This window comes from Lytechinus variegatus, chromosome 7 (genome assembly GCF_018143015.1).
Source record: "Lytechinus variegatus isolate NC3 chromosome 7, Lvar_3.0, whole genome shotgun sequence".
In the NCBI taxonomy this organism is placed as follows: domain Eukaryota; kingdom Metazoa; phylum Echinodermata; class Echinoidea; order Temnopleuroida; family Toxopneustidae; genus Lytechinus; species Lytechinus variegatus.
The window spans coordinates 33,076,213-33,096,961 of NC_054746.1; the positions used below are offsets into that span (position 1 = coordinate 33,076,213).

Sequence of the window (20,749 nt, forward strand, 5' to 3'; positions counted from 1 at the left end):
TTCTAGAGGGCCCTAGTCCTTAAACAATCACTTTTGTTTTATTTTCATTTGAAATAATGTAGTGATCATCTTTTCCCGGGGGGGGGGGGGGTGATACCATTGAAAGGAAAAACAATTTTGAATGGAAATATGAATTTGATCCCCCCCAAAAAAAAATAAATAAACAAATAAATAAATAAATGTAATAATTTCTTTTAAAGCAAATAATTATTTTCACATTCCTTGAACTCTCTTTCTTTCTCTTTAATCCATTCTCTACAGACAACCAGGTTTTACAGCAGAAAATTGACCACTTTGTACTTTCAAAATATGTAACCAGCCATCCCAAAACCAACAAGTTGCCAGGGAAGGTTCTCTGTAAAAAGCCAAAATAGCATGTCGGTCTCCAAAAAGCAAAAATAGAAAATAAGCTCATCTCAAAGAACAAGTCTTCTTTATACTGTAAACATATGGCATTGTAAAGTTGAATAAAAGAAAAGATACATAATTTTCAGTTCTACTGAGATTTTACATTGAGCACATCTCATGCTTGGGTGAATCCTGAACTATTAACCTTATTTTCTCCTTATTTTTTGAAGTTCTCACTGAATTTCCTCTGCATTCCAGCCAGTAATAGTGAGGGCTACTGTTGATTAATTTCAACAAGTTATAAATTGTTCGAAAGCTTAGGATATGCTTTTTCAAATCCAATACGAATCTCAAATTTTATTTTTGGGCGATTTATTGTTGGTTTTGGGGTGCCTGGTCAAAGGTTTAGTACAACTATGTCTGACTGACCTGCGGGTAGAGCGAGAACTCTTGTGACAAGCGAAAGGACTCAGAATTATCCTTATGGTACTCCCCAAACTTCTGGCAGAGTCTTATGAGCATGCGGTCCAGCCAGCGCAGAACATCTCCCCCTTCCTCATTGATGGCCCTATGGACAGCCAGTCTAGCCATTAAAACAGCTGCAGCCTCCTGGTCAAAGCCTGCTGCTATATGATTAAGCTGCGTTGCAGCATCAGCCCAACTAAGGTACAAGAAAAGGTAAAAACATACATCACTCTATCTCTAAGCCTAAAGCCTATGAACAAAGACCTTATTATTTTTTAAGACTGAAATGTTTAAATGTGTATCCTGTTTTGAGTAATAAAATTACTTGATAGGAGTGTTCAAATTATAGAAAAATTAAATACATATTTATTATCATAATGAAATTTGCTATGCGTTTTTCAAACAAGTGCTTATCAAAGTGTATTTAGCACAGCTAATCAAATTTGAAAATAAGAAATAATCATTCCCTGTCAGAGATATGAATGCAGATGGAGAGACAATTAATGTATTGTACAGTTGTATAGTAGAAATGCAATGACTAATGTGAAAAATAACCAAATGGCCAAAGCATTGCTAACATCATTAAAGATTTCCAGTAAAATGTTTACTATGAAACACAAAGATTGTTGACAGCAATAGCTCAAATATGCACTTTCTTAGAAAAATAAATCTTTGTTTCCTTCAATATCCTTATATTCCACACTTAACAATGACTGATACTATTTACACAACTCTTCAAATCTTGCTACATGGAACCATATTCAATGTGTTATACTTTCAGTTGCAGTGAAATGTATATTGAAGAGTTATCGATCATTCTAGGATAAACTACTCCATTTATCATGCATTATTAGATTGCATTCCTTGACCAAAGATATTTGACGCTGCTGTCAGATAATCTTACCCACATTTACTAAAGTTTCTACAAAATACATTTTGCGGAAAAAGGTATTCATAGGGTGAGCATGAGTGAAAAAAAATGAGTGCCTCTTCCCCCCCCCCAAAAAAAAATGAGGATATATATATATAGATAGATATACCCAAAAGGTTTACAGCAATAAACAAACAAGAGCACTAGCCTTATAATATAATTCAATATGACAGCAGTGCTGACTTTGATAATGAGAATAATTAATAAAAAAAAAACACCTTTCATAGGATGTCAAAAACACGGTTCACTGACTGTAAATGACATTTGACCTTGATCATGTGACCCAAGTCTTGTGCGAGGCAATCTGTGATACTTGATTACCCTTTATGTCTACATTTCATGAACTAAATCCATAAACTTTCAAAGTTGTGATGGCAATTTATCAAATACCCCAACATGGCCAAAGTTCATTGACCTTAGATGACCTTTGACCTGTCATGTGATCTAAAACTCAAGCAAGATGTTCGCTGATACCTGATTACTCTTAGGTCCAAGTTTCATGAACTAGATCCATAAATTTTTAAAGTTATGATGGAAATTCAACAAATACCCTAATCTAGCAACAACAAAAAATCATTGACCTTGAAAAACAAGTGGAATGCCTCCGGCAGTCTCGCCTGCATTTCGCAATTCGATATAGCAGCAGTGCCGACTTTAAAAACAGCTATAGAATAATTATACACAAAAGAAAACTCTCAGATGATAATTAAATACTATGTCCAATGACCCAACATGACCTTGACCATGTAATCATGTGACCTATTAAAGGTCAAGTCCACCTCAGAAAAATTTGGATTTGAATCAATAGAGAAAAATCAGACAAGCATAATGCTGTAAATTTCATCAAAATCGGATGTAAAATGAGAAAGTTATGACATTTCAAAGTTTCGCTTATTATTTTACAAAATAGTTGTATGAACGAGCCAGTTACATCCAAGTGAGAGAGTCGATGATGTCACTCACTCACTTTTCTTTTGTTTTTTGTTTGAATTATACAATATTTAAATTTTTACGAATTTGACGACTAGGACCTCCTTCCCTGAAGCACAAAATGTTAAAATAATGGAACTCCACGTGTTCAGGGAGGAATGAAACTTCATTTCATATGGCAATGACGAGAAAGTAAAAATATTTCATATAATGAAATACAAAAGAAATAGTGAGTGAGTGATGTCATCAGTTCCTCATTTGCATACCGACCGAGATGTGCATATAACTGTTTTGTGAAATGAAGCGTAATTTTAAAATGCCATTACTTTCTTATTTCACATCCGATTTTGATGAAATTTTCAGTGTTAGACTTGTTTAATTTTTTTTCTTTTTATTCAAATCAAGTTTTTTTGGGGGAGGACTTGTCCTTTAAAGACATGTGCAAAACATACTTGATTACCCTTATGTCTATGTTTCATGAACTACATGTGTAGAATATTCAGGGATACATAGTTACTCTTATGTAAAAGTATCATGAACTAGATCCATAAACTTTTAAAGTTATGACAATTCCACAAATACTCCCAACGTTATCAAAGTTTGTTAACCCTAAATGACCTTTGACCTTAATCGTGTGACCCGAAACTTGCACAGGATGTTGAGGGATACTTAATTAATCTCATGTCTAATTTTCATAAACTAGATCCATAAAGTTTTAGAGTTATGACAATTCCACAAATACCCCAAATGGTCAAAGTTCGTTGACCCTAAGTGACCTTTGACCTTGGTCTTGTGACCTGAAACTCTAGCAAGATGTTAAGTAAATACACTATCACCCTTATGTCTACGTTTCATGAACTAGGTCCATATACTTTCCAAGTTATGACAACATTCAAAAATTTAACCTTGGTTAAGATTTCAATATTGATTCTCCCAACATGGTCAAAGTTCATTGACCACAAGTGACCTTTGACCTTGATCATGTGACCTGAAACTCAGGCAGGATGGTCAGTAGTACTTGATTAAACTTATGTCCAAGTTTCATGAACTAGGTCCATATCCTTTCAAAGTTCTGATGACATTTCAAAAACTTAACCTTGGTTAAGATTTCAATATTGATTCTCCCAACATGGTCAAAGTTCGTTGACCACAAGTGACCTTTGACCTTGATCATGTGACCTGAAACTCAGGCAGGATGGTCAGTAATACTTGATTAAACTTATGTATGTCCAAGTTTCATGAACTAGATCCATATCCTTTCAAAGTTCTGATGACATTTCAAAAACTTAACCTTGGTTAAGATTTCAATGTTGATGACACTGTCGCCGTCGGAAAAGCGGTGCCTGTAGTAGCAGGCGAGACAAAAATTTAGATGGACCTACTGAACAGTTTGTGACAACATTGGCACCATAACTATTTGTAATTATAGTAGATTACATTCTAAGATATTCACTAGATTCTGTATGGACAAAGGGAATGGACATCAAACCTATGTCGAGAAGTAGCCACCAACGCAAATATTTGACTGATTTAAATTATGCTGATGATATAGCATTGACTACTGCTCAATTGGAGGATGCACAAGAACTGTTTCTTGCAAAAGAGGATGCATCTGCCACGTTTGGCCTCTACTTGAATTCCCAAAAGACTGAGTACATGACATTTAATGAAGCTCATGATCATGCATCAATACTGACAAGGGAAGGGGCCAAGCTCAAAGAAGTTGATGATTTTAAGTATTTAGGTTCATACATATGCGACTCAAGAAAAGACTTTCTTTTTAGGAAAGCTCTTGCATGGAATGCAAGTAATAGGCTGCATTTGATTTGGGAATAAAATATTTCTCTGTTAACAAAACGCTCCCTGTTTAGGGCATGTGTAGAAAGTGTCATTTTGTATCGTTCAAAAACATACACAATCAAGAAGTCATTAAAAGACTAGATGGCACATATGCTTGCCTTTTAATGTGGGTACAAAATAAAGTTGGAGAAGATCACAAACAAAATAACAAATTTATGGAGATCTTCTACCATTATCCGCCACAGTAATAAAACGTAGTATATTTGCTGAAAGTTATTCCTGATGTACTTTTGTTGCGCCTCCCTCATAAAACGAGAGTACAGAGACCTTTAAATTTTGTTGATTACGTATGTCGGGATACATATAAATCGCTACATGATTTACCAACTCATATGTCAGATCACGAAGCCTGGCATACCATTGTTGATCTCAGATGCGTCTGATTTGTAGTGTAGTGACCTTGGTCATGAGACCTAAGACCCATGCAGGATGTTCAGTAATACTTGATTACTCTGATGTCCAAGTTTCATGAACTAGATCCATAAACATTCAAAGTTATGATGGCAATCAACAATACCCCCAATACGGCCAAAGTTCATTACACCCAAATTACATTTGACCTTGGTCATCTGACCTGAAACTCAAGCAGAATATTCAAGAATACTTAATTACTGTTATATCTTCATAAACTAGGTCTATATACTTTTAAGTTATGATGACATTTCAAAACTTAACTTTAGGTTTAGATTTCAATATTGACTATGTTGCCGCTGTAGGAAAAGCTGTGCCTATAGTCTCGCTCTGCTATGCAGGATAGACAATTAAACTAACTTTTAAAGCATTGAAAAAAGTGCTATAATAGCTTTAATCCCATAAAGATAACTTTTCTTATTCTGCTGTAAAATATTTGCATGTCCACTTACTTCCTGGCTAAGGTGGTAACTCTGACACGCTTCTGGCCACTAGAATGCTGATATTGAGTAACAAACTGGATACACCCTTTTCCTCCTTGTGGTATTGGGGCATTGTGCTATAAAGAAAAAAAATCATAATTTAGTGACTATCAATCTTTCAATCAAGCATTCACTCAAATACTGTTTTCATTCACCAACTATTCATCCATATATTCTGTGATTCATCTGTCCATTCATATACTTATCTATTAATTCATTCATTCAGTCAGTCATTATTTTACTGTTTATGAAAATATTACTTGTTTATTAATAAATTCATTAATTTTTTTCAATGATTCCCATATTCATTTTTTACTTATTAAATAAATCATCTACATTCATCTCATCTTTCTTTTATCTGTGACTGTATTCAAGTATTGTTGTGTGTATTCACACAAATTAGTCTTTGAAAATAAAACTACTTTACAAGAACAGAATGTGGAACAAGTATCTAGCTAAGATATCTGGTATATTCATTTATCTCCTGAAAGAGTTCTTGTCTGGGAACAAAAAGATGCCAAACAGACCTCACGACAATGATCATCTTAAAAAATAAGCTATTTTGCAGCTTCTATCTCCTATGAAACAAATTGTCAACAAACCATGTAATGAACCTGGTAGATTTAGTCTTTTACTTGTGAACATTGATATTCATAGATCGATGAAATAGCAATGACTAATTGATACGTTGAAGTTTGCCCCCCCCCCCATCCCTGCTATGCCACTTGGTATGTACCAGTAAGGATTTAATGTTGATTCTTCACATTAGTGTGAATCTTTTATGGTTCTTGTATGTTTATCTTGCATACAGCATCACGCATGAAAATACCTTTCTATGTTACACTGATTCTTGCTAACTGAAGATGTTTATTGAAAAGATACAAATTCAATTATAAATTCATACGATATACAGTATGTACATTGGACCTAGGCAGCTCTCAGCAATGTTTTCAGCGCCATGGTAGCAGTGAATCATGGTGCGCTGACATTCAATTATCAAATTAATTTCTAAACCTGATTATATCAATTAAAAAATACAAAACCACTTAGTGTGATTATCCGAGACTGACACATATAGCCTATATTTGAATCAATATACGACATAGACATTAGACAATCCTGAAGAGAAAAGACAGAGACTGCAAAAGAGGCAAAAAGAGAAAGAGTACAATTAATTCAAATAAATTGCATAAAGACATATGATAAAAGAATAAATTGTTTGGGAATGAAGCAATAGAATAAAGACAGATGAATTTTCCATGAAATTTCAATTTTCTGTCTTACCTAAAATCACAAAGAAACTAGCAGAAAATAGGCTACTTCTGATTTTCTTATACTCTACCAGTCTCTCTTCATCAAACAAAGATCTTTTAATGTTTCCCCTTTCTTCCAATAATTATTCTTGTGATCTACTACCAAAATATAAGTTCCCTTTTTCAAGAGCAATTTTCTCTATGCAACTCTTTTTGTTGGTTGAAAAGTGTAATAATACCCAGCCATACCGCAAGTCAAAAACAGTCGTTTCAAATTTTTTTTGTACCAGCTACATATAGGTTGCTTCACTTGCTTGAATAAAAATGAATAAAACAGCCATTTTTGACTCGCTTTACAGCCACCATGATGTGACTGAGGTATAGATGTCCAAGTGTAATACATCAAAGGGAAAGGATGTGGCTTAGACTTATTATTAACACTGTTAGTTTAATTGTCATTACCTCCAATTATAACAGATAAGATCAAATTCAATTGTTCTAAATAATTATGTTACGACTGATATAATCAGAAATACAAGGAACAAACTAACTTTTTAACCCTTACAATGTAACGTGCCATGAACACATATCTGTGCATCCACTGGAGTGCCACAAACACATTTTCGTGCAACGGTCATACAGCAATTGTTATGCCTATTGCATTTTGAGGAGTGCATTGCATGCATGACTGATTCCATTGTTCAGTTCAGCTTACAGTCAAGAGGTTTAACACTATGCTCTCAGGAATGATTCCCTTTTTTATAGGTAAAACAATTATATATAGACTGTTTGAAAAAATATGGCATTCGCTGATTACAGTGAATGGCACAATAAGAGTTAAGATCTTAAATTAGGACAAAAATAGAATGGATGATGGGATGAGGCGTTTGGATAGTAGAATGAAAGCAAAAGTGGTTTCCAGTACACCATGTGTAATGTCCTGGAAAAGGACTAAGAGAAAGTGGATAGAGATAGAAGTGAAATTGAGATGCAAGAAAGTGGAGATTAGAAAATAGAATTGGCATCTCATGTCTGAAGTAATTTCATTGCAGTCTCCATGATGGGAATTCTCCTGTCTCTATAATGAATCTATATCACTTCTCATTATCTCATCAAATGCCACTTGGAGAATTAACTTCGGATGATAGCTCATTTCTCTTCATGCATAATTTACATTCAAATTATCAGATACTATAAGGTTATATCATTATGATCAAACTCAAACCATCCACATATTGGACCAAAAGAATTGGTTCTCAGATGCATTAAAATTCAAAAGCAGGTTTTATAATATAAGGTTTTGTCAGTTGATCTGTAGTATAGTGTTAAAACAAATAATTTTTTCAATTGCACTATTATGACCTCAAATGATGAGTATTTGATATGATTTCCGAGAAAGAAGAATCAGATATCACATGAAAGGAAACATATGATGCCTGTTTCATAGTTTTTGTTCATTACCTATTTAGTGTTTTAGTGATGGATCAAAAGCGTGTCTCTCGGTATGCAGCCTTAGTCTGTGCATACATGTACATGTACAAGACTGTATTGGACAAATTACCGAAACCTGACGAATATCCCCTAGGCTACTGAATCAAACTTGCTGTTCAATATCGTAACGTATTAAACAGTCAAATCCCCGAAAATACAACACTCACAATAAGTAATAATCAATACAATCATTGTAACATACGGTGTAGAGATACATGATATCACAAAGAGCTTCATGTGAGTGGCACTTCTATGATCAAACTGATCTTATGACACAACTGATTGTGACAAGCGACACAATCCCTTTTTTTTGGGGGGGGTATATATATATTGGATAACTTTATTTAATGGAATACCAAAAATATTCCATTCTTTATGATCAACATTGCACTCAACTCCAATTTAAGCAATACTGGCCCTCACTCTTGAAATAGTTCTGGAATCACATTCTGATCCATCCAATATGATATATTGTAACTCTGCCATCAATGACAATGAACATAACCTTCAACAGTGAGTTGAAAAATAACTATCTTCTTCAAGGAAGTGATTTTTAAAGTTGCAATTCTGCTTGGAAATAATTTCCAAAGTATTATCCCCCCTTCTTAGACAAAAAAAATATAAAATCTGTGACAGTAATTTCATCTCCCAGGGGAAATATTCTACTAATGGACATTGCTTTTCTTTTTGGAAAGACTCAGGATTCATCCTACGCTGGTGTCCATTCTGTTTCTCATTTTTCATGGGCCCATTGTCATGAAAGTTTTATTTTCATTTTTGAACAATCCAATGGGTAAAGTGAGTCATCCTGAACTTTATGAACTCAATTATTCCCTGCAGTCTATGGTCCACTCAAACTCCTCATGTTTCTTCATTATTCAGTTTTGATCATATTGGAAATTGATTTAAAGACCAATGTAAATGAAGTACAACTTCAAGTCGATAGTAACGATGCACAGAAGCACACCATAAACACATTTTAACCCACTTTGCAGAACTCTGTGGCCAAATAGAAGTCATCTATGATCTATTGTTATTTTGTACAGTGATGACAGGCATACCTGATCAGCACTGTTGCAAAACTTTCAACGAAATTACGAAAAAGATTCCTGAAAATTTGTAAATATTTTTTGAGTAAACAACTTCTGATCAGAATTCAAAGGATTAGATTTAAGGTGTGCAGAAAGTGTTTCAATATTTTGAGACTTGGAATATTTCATGAATTTTATTTAATGCCGACAATTTTGACTAACAATTCACTCTGGACCACTCAGATGCAAGGATTTCAGTAGCTTGTAACAGCTGTCAAAGGAACATCACTGACAAAAAGCTTTAAAATATGCTCCCTGATTTACAAAATAATGTTTTATGAATGCAACTGATATAGAGGGTTCAAAATTATTCTTTGAAGCTTGGCAGTCTGTTTATAACAGAAATTTAAATGAATATGCAACTGCACAGAAGAGGATTTACAGTTCACCAATAGGTTAAGACTGACAAGGATTGTTGGACTTAAGAGTTGCAATGGGGAGACAAAAATACAGTAGAGGACATTGAGAGGTAATACAGCCACTGAGAACAGGAGAGAAGACGGAGGGAAAATAAAAATTGAGAAATGAGTGAGTGCAGAAGTTCCGGTCAGTTGACTGTCCTTCATAATGATGGGTCATCTTGATATATTCGCATACATAATTGTAATTATTGGCTATTCACTATGTGTATCAAATGACACTTTAATTAGTACTGGGGTGATCCCCAACCTTTATGCATTTCCTTGAAGGGTGCAGGTCATGTTAAAAGCTTTAACCCATTGAAGACTGAGCCCACATACATGCAGGCAAGTGTCTATGGAAAATGTGTTATAGCAGAACCATTCAGTTTCCAACGGCTTAAGCCTTGTTCATTCTGTCCAGACATGGGACACACAGCCTGGCCAATTATGTACCATGTGAATCAACTCTCTCTTTATACTATAGTGAATCATTTCTGCTCAATCTTGTGACATCACAATACCATGCAATGCAATGATCGTTAATTCATTTTGTTTTAATTCATCAATATCATTCTTTATTTTATTTTAACATGAATGAACGTGAACAAATCTTAAAATCTTTATATTTTCAAAGACTTTGTTAACAGATATAGTGGCATAAAGTTCTGTTATGACAATTTTTCTATCCAATGCTCATCGGTCAATCAAAAATCTCTTGGATATTACCATTGGAGTTAACATTATAGTACTTATAATAATTGTGATATCTTATTGAGCGCACATACCGTTCAGACACGCTTATGGCGCTAGCCCAGCAATAGTTCCTTTGGATATAAAGACATCAAAAAATCTAAACAAATAAAAAGAGATCTTAACAACTACAACTGAGTACATAATTTTAAAAAGAACAGTTTTGCATCACCCACCAGAATACCTAGCTAGATCCTGGTGGGAGCTGGTGCCCTCCTAACTTATATGCAACATTGCCCATTATTATGTCTTCACATCTACTACAGATCAAATGCTGCCAGGACAACCTATGAATAGAAATGAAATCAAAATCTATCAGGACAACCTATAAAAAGAAATAAAATCATCAGAATCTACCGGGAAAATCTATGAAAAAAAATGAAATTGAAACCTACCAGGACAACCTATAAAAAGAAAAGGAATCAAAATCTGCTAGGACACCCTATAAAATGAAATAAAATCTAAATCTATCAGGACAACCTATGAAAAGAAATGAAAATGAAATCATCAGGACAACCTATAAAAAGAAATGGAATTGAAATCTACCAGGACAACCTATGAAAAGAAATGGAATTGAAATCTACCAGGACAACCTATGAAAAGAAATGAAATCAAAATCTACCAGGACACCCTATAAAAAGAAATAAAATCGAAATCTATCAGGACAACCTATGAAAAGAAATGAAAATTAAATTATCAGGACAACCTATAAAAAGAAATGGAATTGAAATCTACCAGGACAACCTATGAAAAGAAATGGAATTGAAATTTCCCAGGACAACCTATGAAAAGAAAAGGAATCAAAATCTGCTAAGACAACCTAAAGAAAGAAATGGAATTGAAATCTACCAAGACAACCTATGAAAAGAAATGAAATCAAAATCTACCAGGACACCCTATAAAAAGAAATAAAATCGAAATCTATCAGGACAACCTATGAAAAGAAATGAAAATGAAATTATCAGGACAACCTATAAAAAGAAATGGAATTGAAATCTACCAGGACAACCTATGAAAAGAAATGGAATTGAAATCTACCAGGACAACCTATGAAAAGAAATGAAATCAAAAGCTCAGAGCCTACAATCAGACATGAAACCCAAAACTGCTCAGACAATCTATGAATAAAAATGAAAATATTAACAGCAGCCAGCACAGCCTACCCCCCCCCCCAAATGAAAAAAAAATATGAACTAGATTGCAAACCTGTAGAGAAAGCATTAGTGAGAAATTCAGAGGGCTGGGGAGGGGGGAATTACTACACAGGACAACATTACTTAAGATTTCTTCAGTGTAATGAATATCATAAAATGAGCATATCAATTATGCAAATATTCTCGTCAAAATATTATTTCGAAACTGAAACGTTCAATTATATGAATTAAATTGGGTTTTTTCTTACAATGATTACATGTATTTCTTTCATTGATAGATATTTGACAGATACCAGTGAATAAGGTTTTTTTTTTAGACATTGGGGTAAGACACATATTTTATGATTTTCAAGCATAAAGTGTTTCATGCTGTAATTTTGTATTTTATCTGAAGATGAATAAAAACTTGACAATCAATATTAATCATATTCACCAAAACTAAGACATGCTTTAAAGTGTTGAAGGTTTTTGAGAAATTCTTTTTCACAGAGTGTGAACAAATTTCTCAGCTCTTAAAATAATCAAATAGAAGATCACTATTAAAGACAAAGTGTATGTATGTATGAGTGTGGCATGATTCTGGTACAAAATGGTTGAGATGTGAGTAAAATGTCTTTTTCGAAGCAAAATAATAATACATTGTACCACCTGGTAATCTTCAGTATCATTGGATTTCAGAAATTCAGTTTAGATTTCATTAAGCTAGAATTTTGTTAATGTACTAGATCTAGATCTCTGACGATTTTAAAACTTCTCATTGTTTGCTGCAACTAAAACAAATTCAAAAATCATATGCAGAGAAAATAACAGTATCATCATTATCCCTGGAATATACTGTAGGCCGTTTATCAATATCTCATTTTATTCATTGATCCATTCACTCATTTCATTTTTATAGAAGATTGCCATTCATTATTAAAAACTGCTCTTCCAAAGGCACCTGTACCCCATGGCAAGAAAGAGCAAATGAGCAAATAAATCACACACTTCCTGAATACAACACCTGATGCCTAATTCAAAATCTTAGAGTAATAATATTTCTCTAAAAAGACACAGCACAACAGTCAGCAGAAAGTGCTATCATTCTATTTGAACAAAATAATGAGGGCAATGGCATCGGATATCCCTAATATGTGTACAACATTTACCATTTGAAGGAATTATTCCTAATCAGTTTTCCATGGTTTCTTTATTGACATGCATGTACTTCTTTATTTCTTCTGGTTTTTGTTTTATAGTGGGGAGATGCCCATCACCATAAAATTTGTTTTGCACACTGCACTAAAAATAGTACCCATGCATGTAAGCATGAGCGTGTGTTTGCATGCGTTCCTGTATATGTGATGGGGAGAAGATACACAATTCATCCCCAGTCAGTCTCTGTCCAGCTCCACGGATGCAGGTACCCCATTCCCATTTTAGTACATGTACTCCCTGGGATCTTTCTCAGACTTGTTCCTCCTTATTTATCTAAAGTGTTGCTTCTTCTTGACTGCACTTCACAAAGGAAGGGATACTCAACTATACAGGCAAGTACTTACATTGAATTTATGCTTGTATCTTCCTTTTCATACTTCAGTGAGTACTAAAAGTCAACAATTAAAGTGGTCATGGAGTGACCATGTATCAAAAATGTTAGACAAGTTTTACTGGTGTATAATCAATTTTTAATATAAATGCAAAGAATCAATTTAATATTTCATAAATGTCGCAAATCCTCACTAATATTTAGTGTTCATATCACAATTCAGTTTTCAGAATGTGACCAATAACTTTTATGTATGTGTATTGTTTTTATCTTACCTAAAAATACATCATTTACATTACCAAAAAAATTGACTAAAAAAAAATAAAAAAAATACAGGTCCATGGAACAGAAGGAGTGCATCATCAAGTCTAGAATAAAGGGGCCTGTTACACAAATAAATTTAATCAATTCGTCAGCGTTCATCCAAACCATCGTATCAGTCAATTTTTGTTACAAAAAATGATTTTCAGATTTTTGCAGATATTGAAAGTAAAAATCCTATTCTATACATCCTTAAATTTCTGGCAGGAATTTATTTTAGGGCCTTTTCACACATGAATCTTGAATCATCATTGTAATGATGACTGCAATTCATCTTTAGAATAATCTGACCTTTCACACGCTTACTCGAAAACTGTGACTTGAATTCGAATTCCTGAGCGAAGGAGGTATGTGTCCTTGGTGACATGTCAATCAAAGCACTGCATCGCAAATACTAACTACGGTGAGTGCATGACAATTGTATTATCTACGGAAGTACTTGAAAGGTCTCATAAGCTCCGCCCCCAAAGAGGTCAAGCCTTTCACACGCAAAATTTGTACTGTAACTTCAGTGAAACTTAACTGGAATTCACCTCCGGAAGAGAATTTTAATTCATGATTGTGATTAGCTATCGTGATTCTAATCATGTCCAAGTTTGGTTTCACACATGCTAAATATTTGTCATTAGCCTTATTTTTCACTGGAATTTTCATTCAAATTCATATTTTTTCAACATGTGAAAGGACAGCCAGTTTCTGAAATATGTGGGGATCACGGTGATTCTATACAAATTGTTTATAAAACGTGCAAATCCCATTGAAAATTTGTACTGTAACAGGGAAAACATAAACAGCTTATAAACTAAAGATTAAGTTAAAGTTTGAATTAATATGGTACTTCAGTTTCTGAATGTTTGTACATTACAACATGTCACTACAATGATCAGACGATGTAGGGTATAATACTCACTGGTTATCATTGGTATTTTAATCACAAATTTAAATCACATATCATATAAACCCTTTATGAAATGCCATTATCTATTATATGAACAGTGCAACTCAGTGCAAATGAGTAGAGGGGGCAGAACAAAGACTATAATTTTACCCTACAATATTTGAAATTGTGTGAAGACTTCAACTGCTTTAACCAAAAATTATGCTTGCTTAAAATGTATGAGATAGACATCAATCACATCATAGGCCCGTATTCTGAAGTCAGGTTTAACTTAGACCATGGTCTAACTCCCTGCTAAAATTATGGGAAGCCAAAAGTGTCAAATTTTTTATTAAGTTGTATGTTTCCTATGTTTAATGTGCTCTTTCCTGATTCATCGATGGTGAAGACAATCACCTATTTGTACTTCCTAGACAATTATGAATGATTTGAGAGCCAAACGAGCTGAAATGTGATATCTCTACCGTTAGTGATTTACGTAAGTGGCTATCCATACTTAAACCACAACTTTAAACCTGAGTTTAAGTTAAACCAGACTTCAGAATACGGCCATAGTATTTAAGATTAAAAGAACACCTCTGTGGTATTTGTCTGTTATTCATTCCCACATTTGCATTTATACTATTCAGAGTATCCCTCTTATTTTGTGATCAGTATATTATGTAATGTAAATAAAGTCAGATTTTATTTTTTTTTAAAGAAAAGTAGCTCAGTACAAAGCTTATAGCAATGTTCATCAAGGGTATTCAGAGACAGAATATTGTCAGGAAAAACTACAAATGATTTGTTCTGTAACATTCTTCTTAGCACTTTAATCAGATCTCTTTTCGATTTGGGTTGGTGTTGTATACGGCTGTATGAATAACTGTATTTCCATGTATTCCTTTTATTTTAGATTATTGAACTATTTTTAGGAAAACACTTATATGAAGGAAAACCTTCCCTGAATGAAATAAAGTCACATCAAGGAAATGATCACTGCATCAGGTTTGTTATAAGTAGGGAGAAAGATAGTGCTACCATCGGACAATAGCCATCTAAACCAATTTGAAAATCGCTGTTTGATGTGCCATCAAACTCCATTTACATGATGTAAATCTCTGAACATAAAATGTAGTTAAATAACAGAATTGAAGTCATTGCCATGCTTAAGCTTCTTAACCAATCAAGTTTTGGAAGCAAAGAAAAGATACAGAGAGTAGGGAACCATGGGAATAGCAACAAAAAAGTGTTCAGAGAGAGGAGAGAGTAAGGATGAAAGAGATGTATAGGCCAATTTATACAGTTGAATGTGAGAAGGGTTTCACAAAAGATGAGAGATGGAGTGGAAAACATGACAGAGAGGGGAAAGAAAGTGAAAGAGGCCAGGAAGAGAAAGAGAGGGGCAGAGAAGGGGGTGAAAGATGAAGAGAAAAGAGAGATAGAGTGTGGGATGAAAAAGGAAAGGCATTTTGATTTTCTAAAGAATTCTTTTCAACACCTTGAGAGACTTCCCCTAGAGTCAATAAAAACAAATTCTCAGTGCAGTGAAAAGCTTTTAACAGAGGGTAATTTGGTGGGAACAACATTAGACAAAAAAATGAAGTTGAATGAAATGAAATATTTATGTAACCAGCAAAATGTTGAAAATGAAATGCTCTAATAATTTTACAAACAGATAATTGGTTCATTTTCTGGGGGAACAAAGCTTTTGACCTGGCAAAACCTATGGTGAATGCATTACCTATGCATGCTGTTGTGAGGAGCAGTTTAACTGTACCAAAGCTTAGACGTGTGAACAAATTGCAGCAGTAGGTTTGGGGTGGCCAAAGTTTTGAGCTACATGGGGAAAGAAGGTATAAGTGCTAATAAAAAAAGTAGACTGAAATACGGGAGTCACAAGTAGAATACCAGATAATCTTATTCAAAAATTCAAGGCAGACTATTTGACAACTTACTATCACATTAGCATTCATGTTACTAATAAAAAGTGGCATTATTTTATAAGTTAATACTTTGTGGTCTGAAATACAAATTCCGATATATTACAGGAACTTTACTGTCAGGAAGGTGTGGATGCACCTTAAATGTGATCTTAACTCTGAAAATAGAGATCTATCTATATTTGGTGTAACATGTGGTTACAATAACCATCTTATACACCAAAGTGTGATTCATTCATCACTCACTCATCTTGGAGTGGACACACTGCTCCATTAATGGGTATTTTGCCAAGAAAATCCTCTTTCTAATTCCATAATACACAGATTTTAAACACTATATAGGATCAGTCCAATAAAATTGAGTTACCACATAGATAAGATACAGAAAGAGCATAAAGTGATGAGGAATGTTTGAAGTACAGCACACCATCCATCAATGTGGTAGGAAGTACACAAAAATAGCATCATGGCGAAGAAACTAAACGAACAAACTGGAAGTGTAAAATCACAGCTCTAGAGGGATTTCTGGGATTTTCTGTTGAGACAACCCTTCGCAACTTGGAGACACCCATCTCTGCAGATCTCACACCTTAAAAGCGCGGAATTCAACAGGGACATTGTACTGAGACCTAAAAAGCAAATGGTTCTCCAGTTCAATACTCTCAAACCAACACTTACATTATTAAGAAATACTTTTTTGAAATTGTTTTCATAGTGTGCATTTTCTCGCTTTTATCACATTCAGATCAGATCTTCTGACAATGTCAACAATTAAATATACCTGTGATATTCAAATATTACATATCATTGTTCATTCACCTCTTTTAAAATGAAAGTAGGACTATGATTTCAATGGTATTTTCACTCTAAATGCTTAAGAAATGTTCAAGGATCAGAATCGTCATCAACTCTTTAACTTTACTCTCTATGTTGCTTCTCTTTCTCTCTCTCCTCATGATTTTTTAATAACAAACTCTCTGTCGATGAGACCTAACACCATGATATATGTCTCTTCCCGTCTGTTGAAAAGACACTGCTGTATATGTAGGCTTCCAGGGACAGCATATAAAATGAAATCACACTGATTTGAGGAGAGAAGAAATGCAATACCGTCCCAGGAAACAAGAGTATTCAAATTGATGATGATTTATGTGTGATTCCTGCACCTGAGACTGATATGGGATAGTAAATGTGGGGGAAGCTGGAATAAGTGAGCCATTGAATTTGAAGCCTTACATGTATAAGGAAGAATCAATGAATGATTTTATCCACAACAACAATGGAGAGAGCTCCTCAATGATGGATTTAGAAATTATCAGACACCGCTTAAATCATAATCTAATTCCACAAAATAATAACTTCCTATTCCCACAATCAAGGTTACTATCAATTTCGGGCTTAGACAGTAATGCTTGTTGATGTAACAAAAGTCAAAGTGTATCCAAGCTCTGCAGAGGTCCATGATAATTCCCTAGAATCTACAATTTTAAGCATTTTCATTGCAATTGTTGTTTGACTTTAATCATCAAACCTCTTAATTATTGATTAATATTGATAAAATCAATTGAGAGTTGTCTAAAAGCTTGATTTACAACTGCACCTAATTATTAATTATATTATAATTACTTGAGATTTGTACTGAAAAATAGTTTAATTTACAACTGCACCTAAAACAGGTAAGATGTTTAAATGGGCATTATGATATCCATTTCTATAAACAAAGAACTTTAATGCAGACAAATATTTAATCAGTCATCCCAAAAGAAAGTTCATGAACTCCATACTACATATACTAGTGTAACGACTAATAGTAGCTACAGTATAACTGGCATAAAACTGTTTCAAAGTTAGTTTTAGTCGTAACAAAACAATCACTTTGTTTCAGTAGATAAAAACTACTATCCCATATTTGTGTATTGAAATAACTGAACAGATAAACTGAATGAACTTAAGTCTATATCATAGATCAACTATGAAGTGTATCACCTTCACATAAAATATATGGTTTAATGAGTTCAACAGACATGGGGGTACTTTAATATCAACCACATACACACCATAAAGTTATACAATTATTAGTAAAGGTGAATCTAACCTTCAATGGACTGTCAACTTCCATAAATTATAACTATGAAATTAAGTCTTCTACTGTTATTTGCAAATTGTAAACCATTTCTAATAGAGGGTCTATGATAATGCAAGTATGCACCTTTACCTCGAAACCAATGCCAGATCCAAATTTCATGAGAATTGCTTGAAAATTGATGAAGTAGTTCAAATCGCAAGATTTTTACCCAATTTTCACAATATAATATGTCTTTACCATGGCAACATGATTTCTGACACAGGTTATAAGTCTTGCACATCTTTACCTCAAGTCCAATGTGTGTGCCAAATTTCAGGAGTTGGTTAAGAACTGAGGAAGTGGTTTGATGCACAAGATTTGCAATGTACTGCCCGACTGACCTTGTTCCTTCATGTAATACCCCCTTTTTAACTTTGTTTGGCAGGGTATAATAAAAAGGGAAGTTGTTGCTTGTGAGAGTGTGCATGGAGCAGACCTCCCGTCAAAATTTTGTAATTTTAGGTATTGAAAATTCATGTTTAATACATTTTCGAATGTTTTGAAGTTAGATTATACATCCTCTGCCTCATTCACAAGATTAAGAAAAAAATAATGCCTTAATATAAAAGAATTTCACTGTCTGCCTCGTTCCTATTATTTTTGGTAAGAGTTTAAAGGATGAATTTTTTTAGTACAATCATCATGACTTAATTGGAGAAAAATCCCATTTGTCATCATTATCGCATCAGGAAGTCCATCATAAGCTTAAACTATGGTCTGTCTGTCACATAATTAAAAAAACATGCTATTCTCTTCTCTAGACCTTAAATGCTCATGGATTCATGAAAGACAATTCAGAGAATTGCATTAGCCCTTCTCCCAGAGACCAATGAAAAAATGTTACCCTAATTAATTATACTTGTGTTGTCTGTCACTTTGTCATTTTGGATGCAATATTATTTTCCCTATATTTCATTCCAATATCATTTTAAATTGCTAAGATCCCCCTTACCTATATATGTAGCAAATTCACCCTCCCTCCCTCCACTTTTTTCTTTTGCATTTATTCAATCGAAAAAGAAGGATCTGGTGTAAACTTTCAAAAGGTTTTTGTGGAAAATTGCAAGAAATCCATATTTGGCATTTCAGAAATTCCCCTCTGCCACATCCCCCCGCCCCCTTACATGATTCTTTGGTAATGGTATGCAAGCTTACCTCTGCCCTCTTTAACTCTTTACTGTTCCCTCAATGTAACTTAATACATGACCTAAACTATTACACATTAATGTTCCTAATAAACACTTTTGTACAATTCAATTCATCAATCATAATTCCTCTTTGTAACATTACAAAGAAGAATTACGATTGATGAATTGAAGAGCTAACCAATGGTGTAGTGTTTATGTAGCAGCCACACTTACTATTATCAATGATGGTATCAAAGTGACAACAAAGTAATTGCCATTATCATTCTGTCATAATTCAATAAGTGAGCAAAGTGATAGTGCAGGAGTGCAAGTTTTCATCAATGCTGATTCTTTGTACTTAAAGATATGCCACAGCACTGATGACGAACAAGTAACGATATCAAAGCAGACCCAGAAACTGAGAGTGGATGCAATGCTTTTATCACAAACAGGAAAGATGACAATATCATAACATCACAGAATCACGATAGAGATCTCGGTCCATTGAAGCGATTTTAATGACTGTGGTTATGCAAAGCTATGATACGAACACACCTATTGCAGGATTTGGATTGTGGCTATTCACAATCACAACCCAAAAACTTTGCATGTGCACGACCACATTTTTAACTAAACATACAATAAAAAAGAGGCAATCTTATTATTGAACTCCATGATTTTATGGTGAACATGGACCCTTGAGTTTCACTTTCTCTCTTGAAAACCCCATCCTCCTACACCCTATAACCACTCACTTTCATGACCTACATCTGTCATCCCCTTCCCCCCTCTCCATCACAAAAATATCTACTACCCTCCTCCAACTTCTATCCAACCATCTCTCCAATCTTATCTGTCATCCTTAAAATACAAGCAGAGTTTGACTGCCCGCCCCTTCATGAGTCAAATCTGCACTGTATGATGTTGCCTACCTTTGATCATGTTGGAAAGTAGTCGGCCCATTGCTTTGATCCCCATCTAAAGATGACTTCAAATTCAAACAATAATTTTTCACCCTTTACTTGCAATTTGCAAAGTTGTTTGTGGTTTTGTTCAAGCAAAGTACTTTGTTGTTCTTTAAATCAATGTCCAATATAAACATATAATGAAATGCTGAAAAGAATGCAATTTGGAACATAAAAGGAAGGATGGTCCCTGATAATTGTCTGAACACAACAAAAATCTTAATAATGATCCTATGTCATCATAGTGGCCTGTTCAGGCATTCCAAGTTAGCCGAATAAACTTCCTGGGTCAAAAT

The 20,749-nt window shown here is 34.1% G+C and overlaps 1 protein-coding gene across 1 annotated transcript in view; it reads right to left on the reverse strand.

Annotated features, from left to right (window-relative positions):
• LOC121418108 (protein transport protein Sec23A-like) overlaps positions 1-16,269 on the reverse strand; it is a 25,335-nt gene extending 9,066 nt beyond the window's left edge. The window contains exons 1-3 of the mRNA XM_041611811.1: positions 16,252-16,269; positions 5,398-5,504; positions 778-1,009 (exon numbers count right to left, since the gene is read on the reverse strand). Coding sequence (XP_041467745.1) covers positions 778-1,009; positions 5,398-5,504; positions 16,252-16,269 — 357 coding nt within the window. The remainder of the gene's footprint in view (positions 1-777; positions 1,010-5,397; positions 5,505-16,251) is intronic.
• Between the last annotated feature and the right edge of the window lie 4,480 nt (positions 16,270-20,749).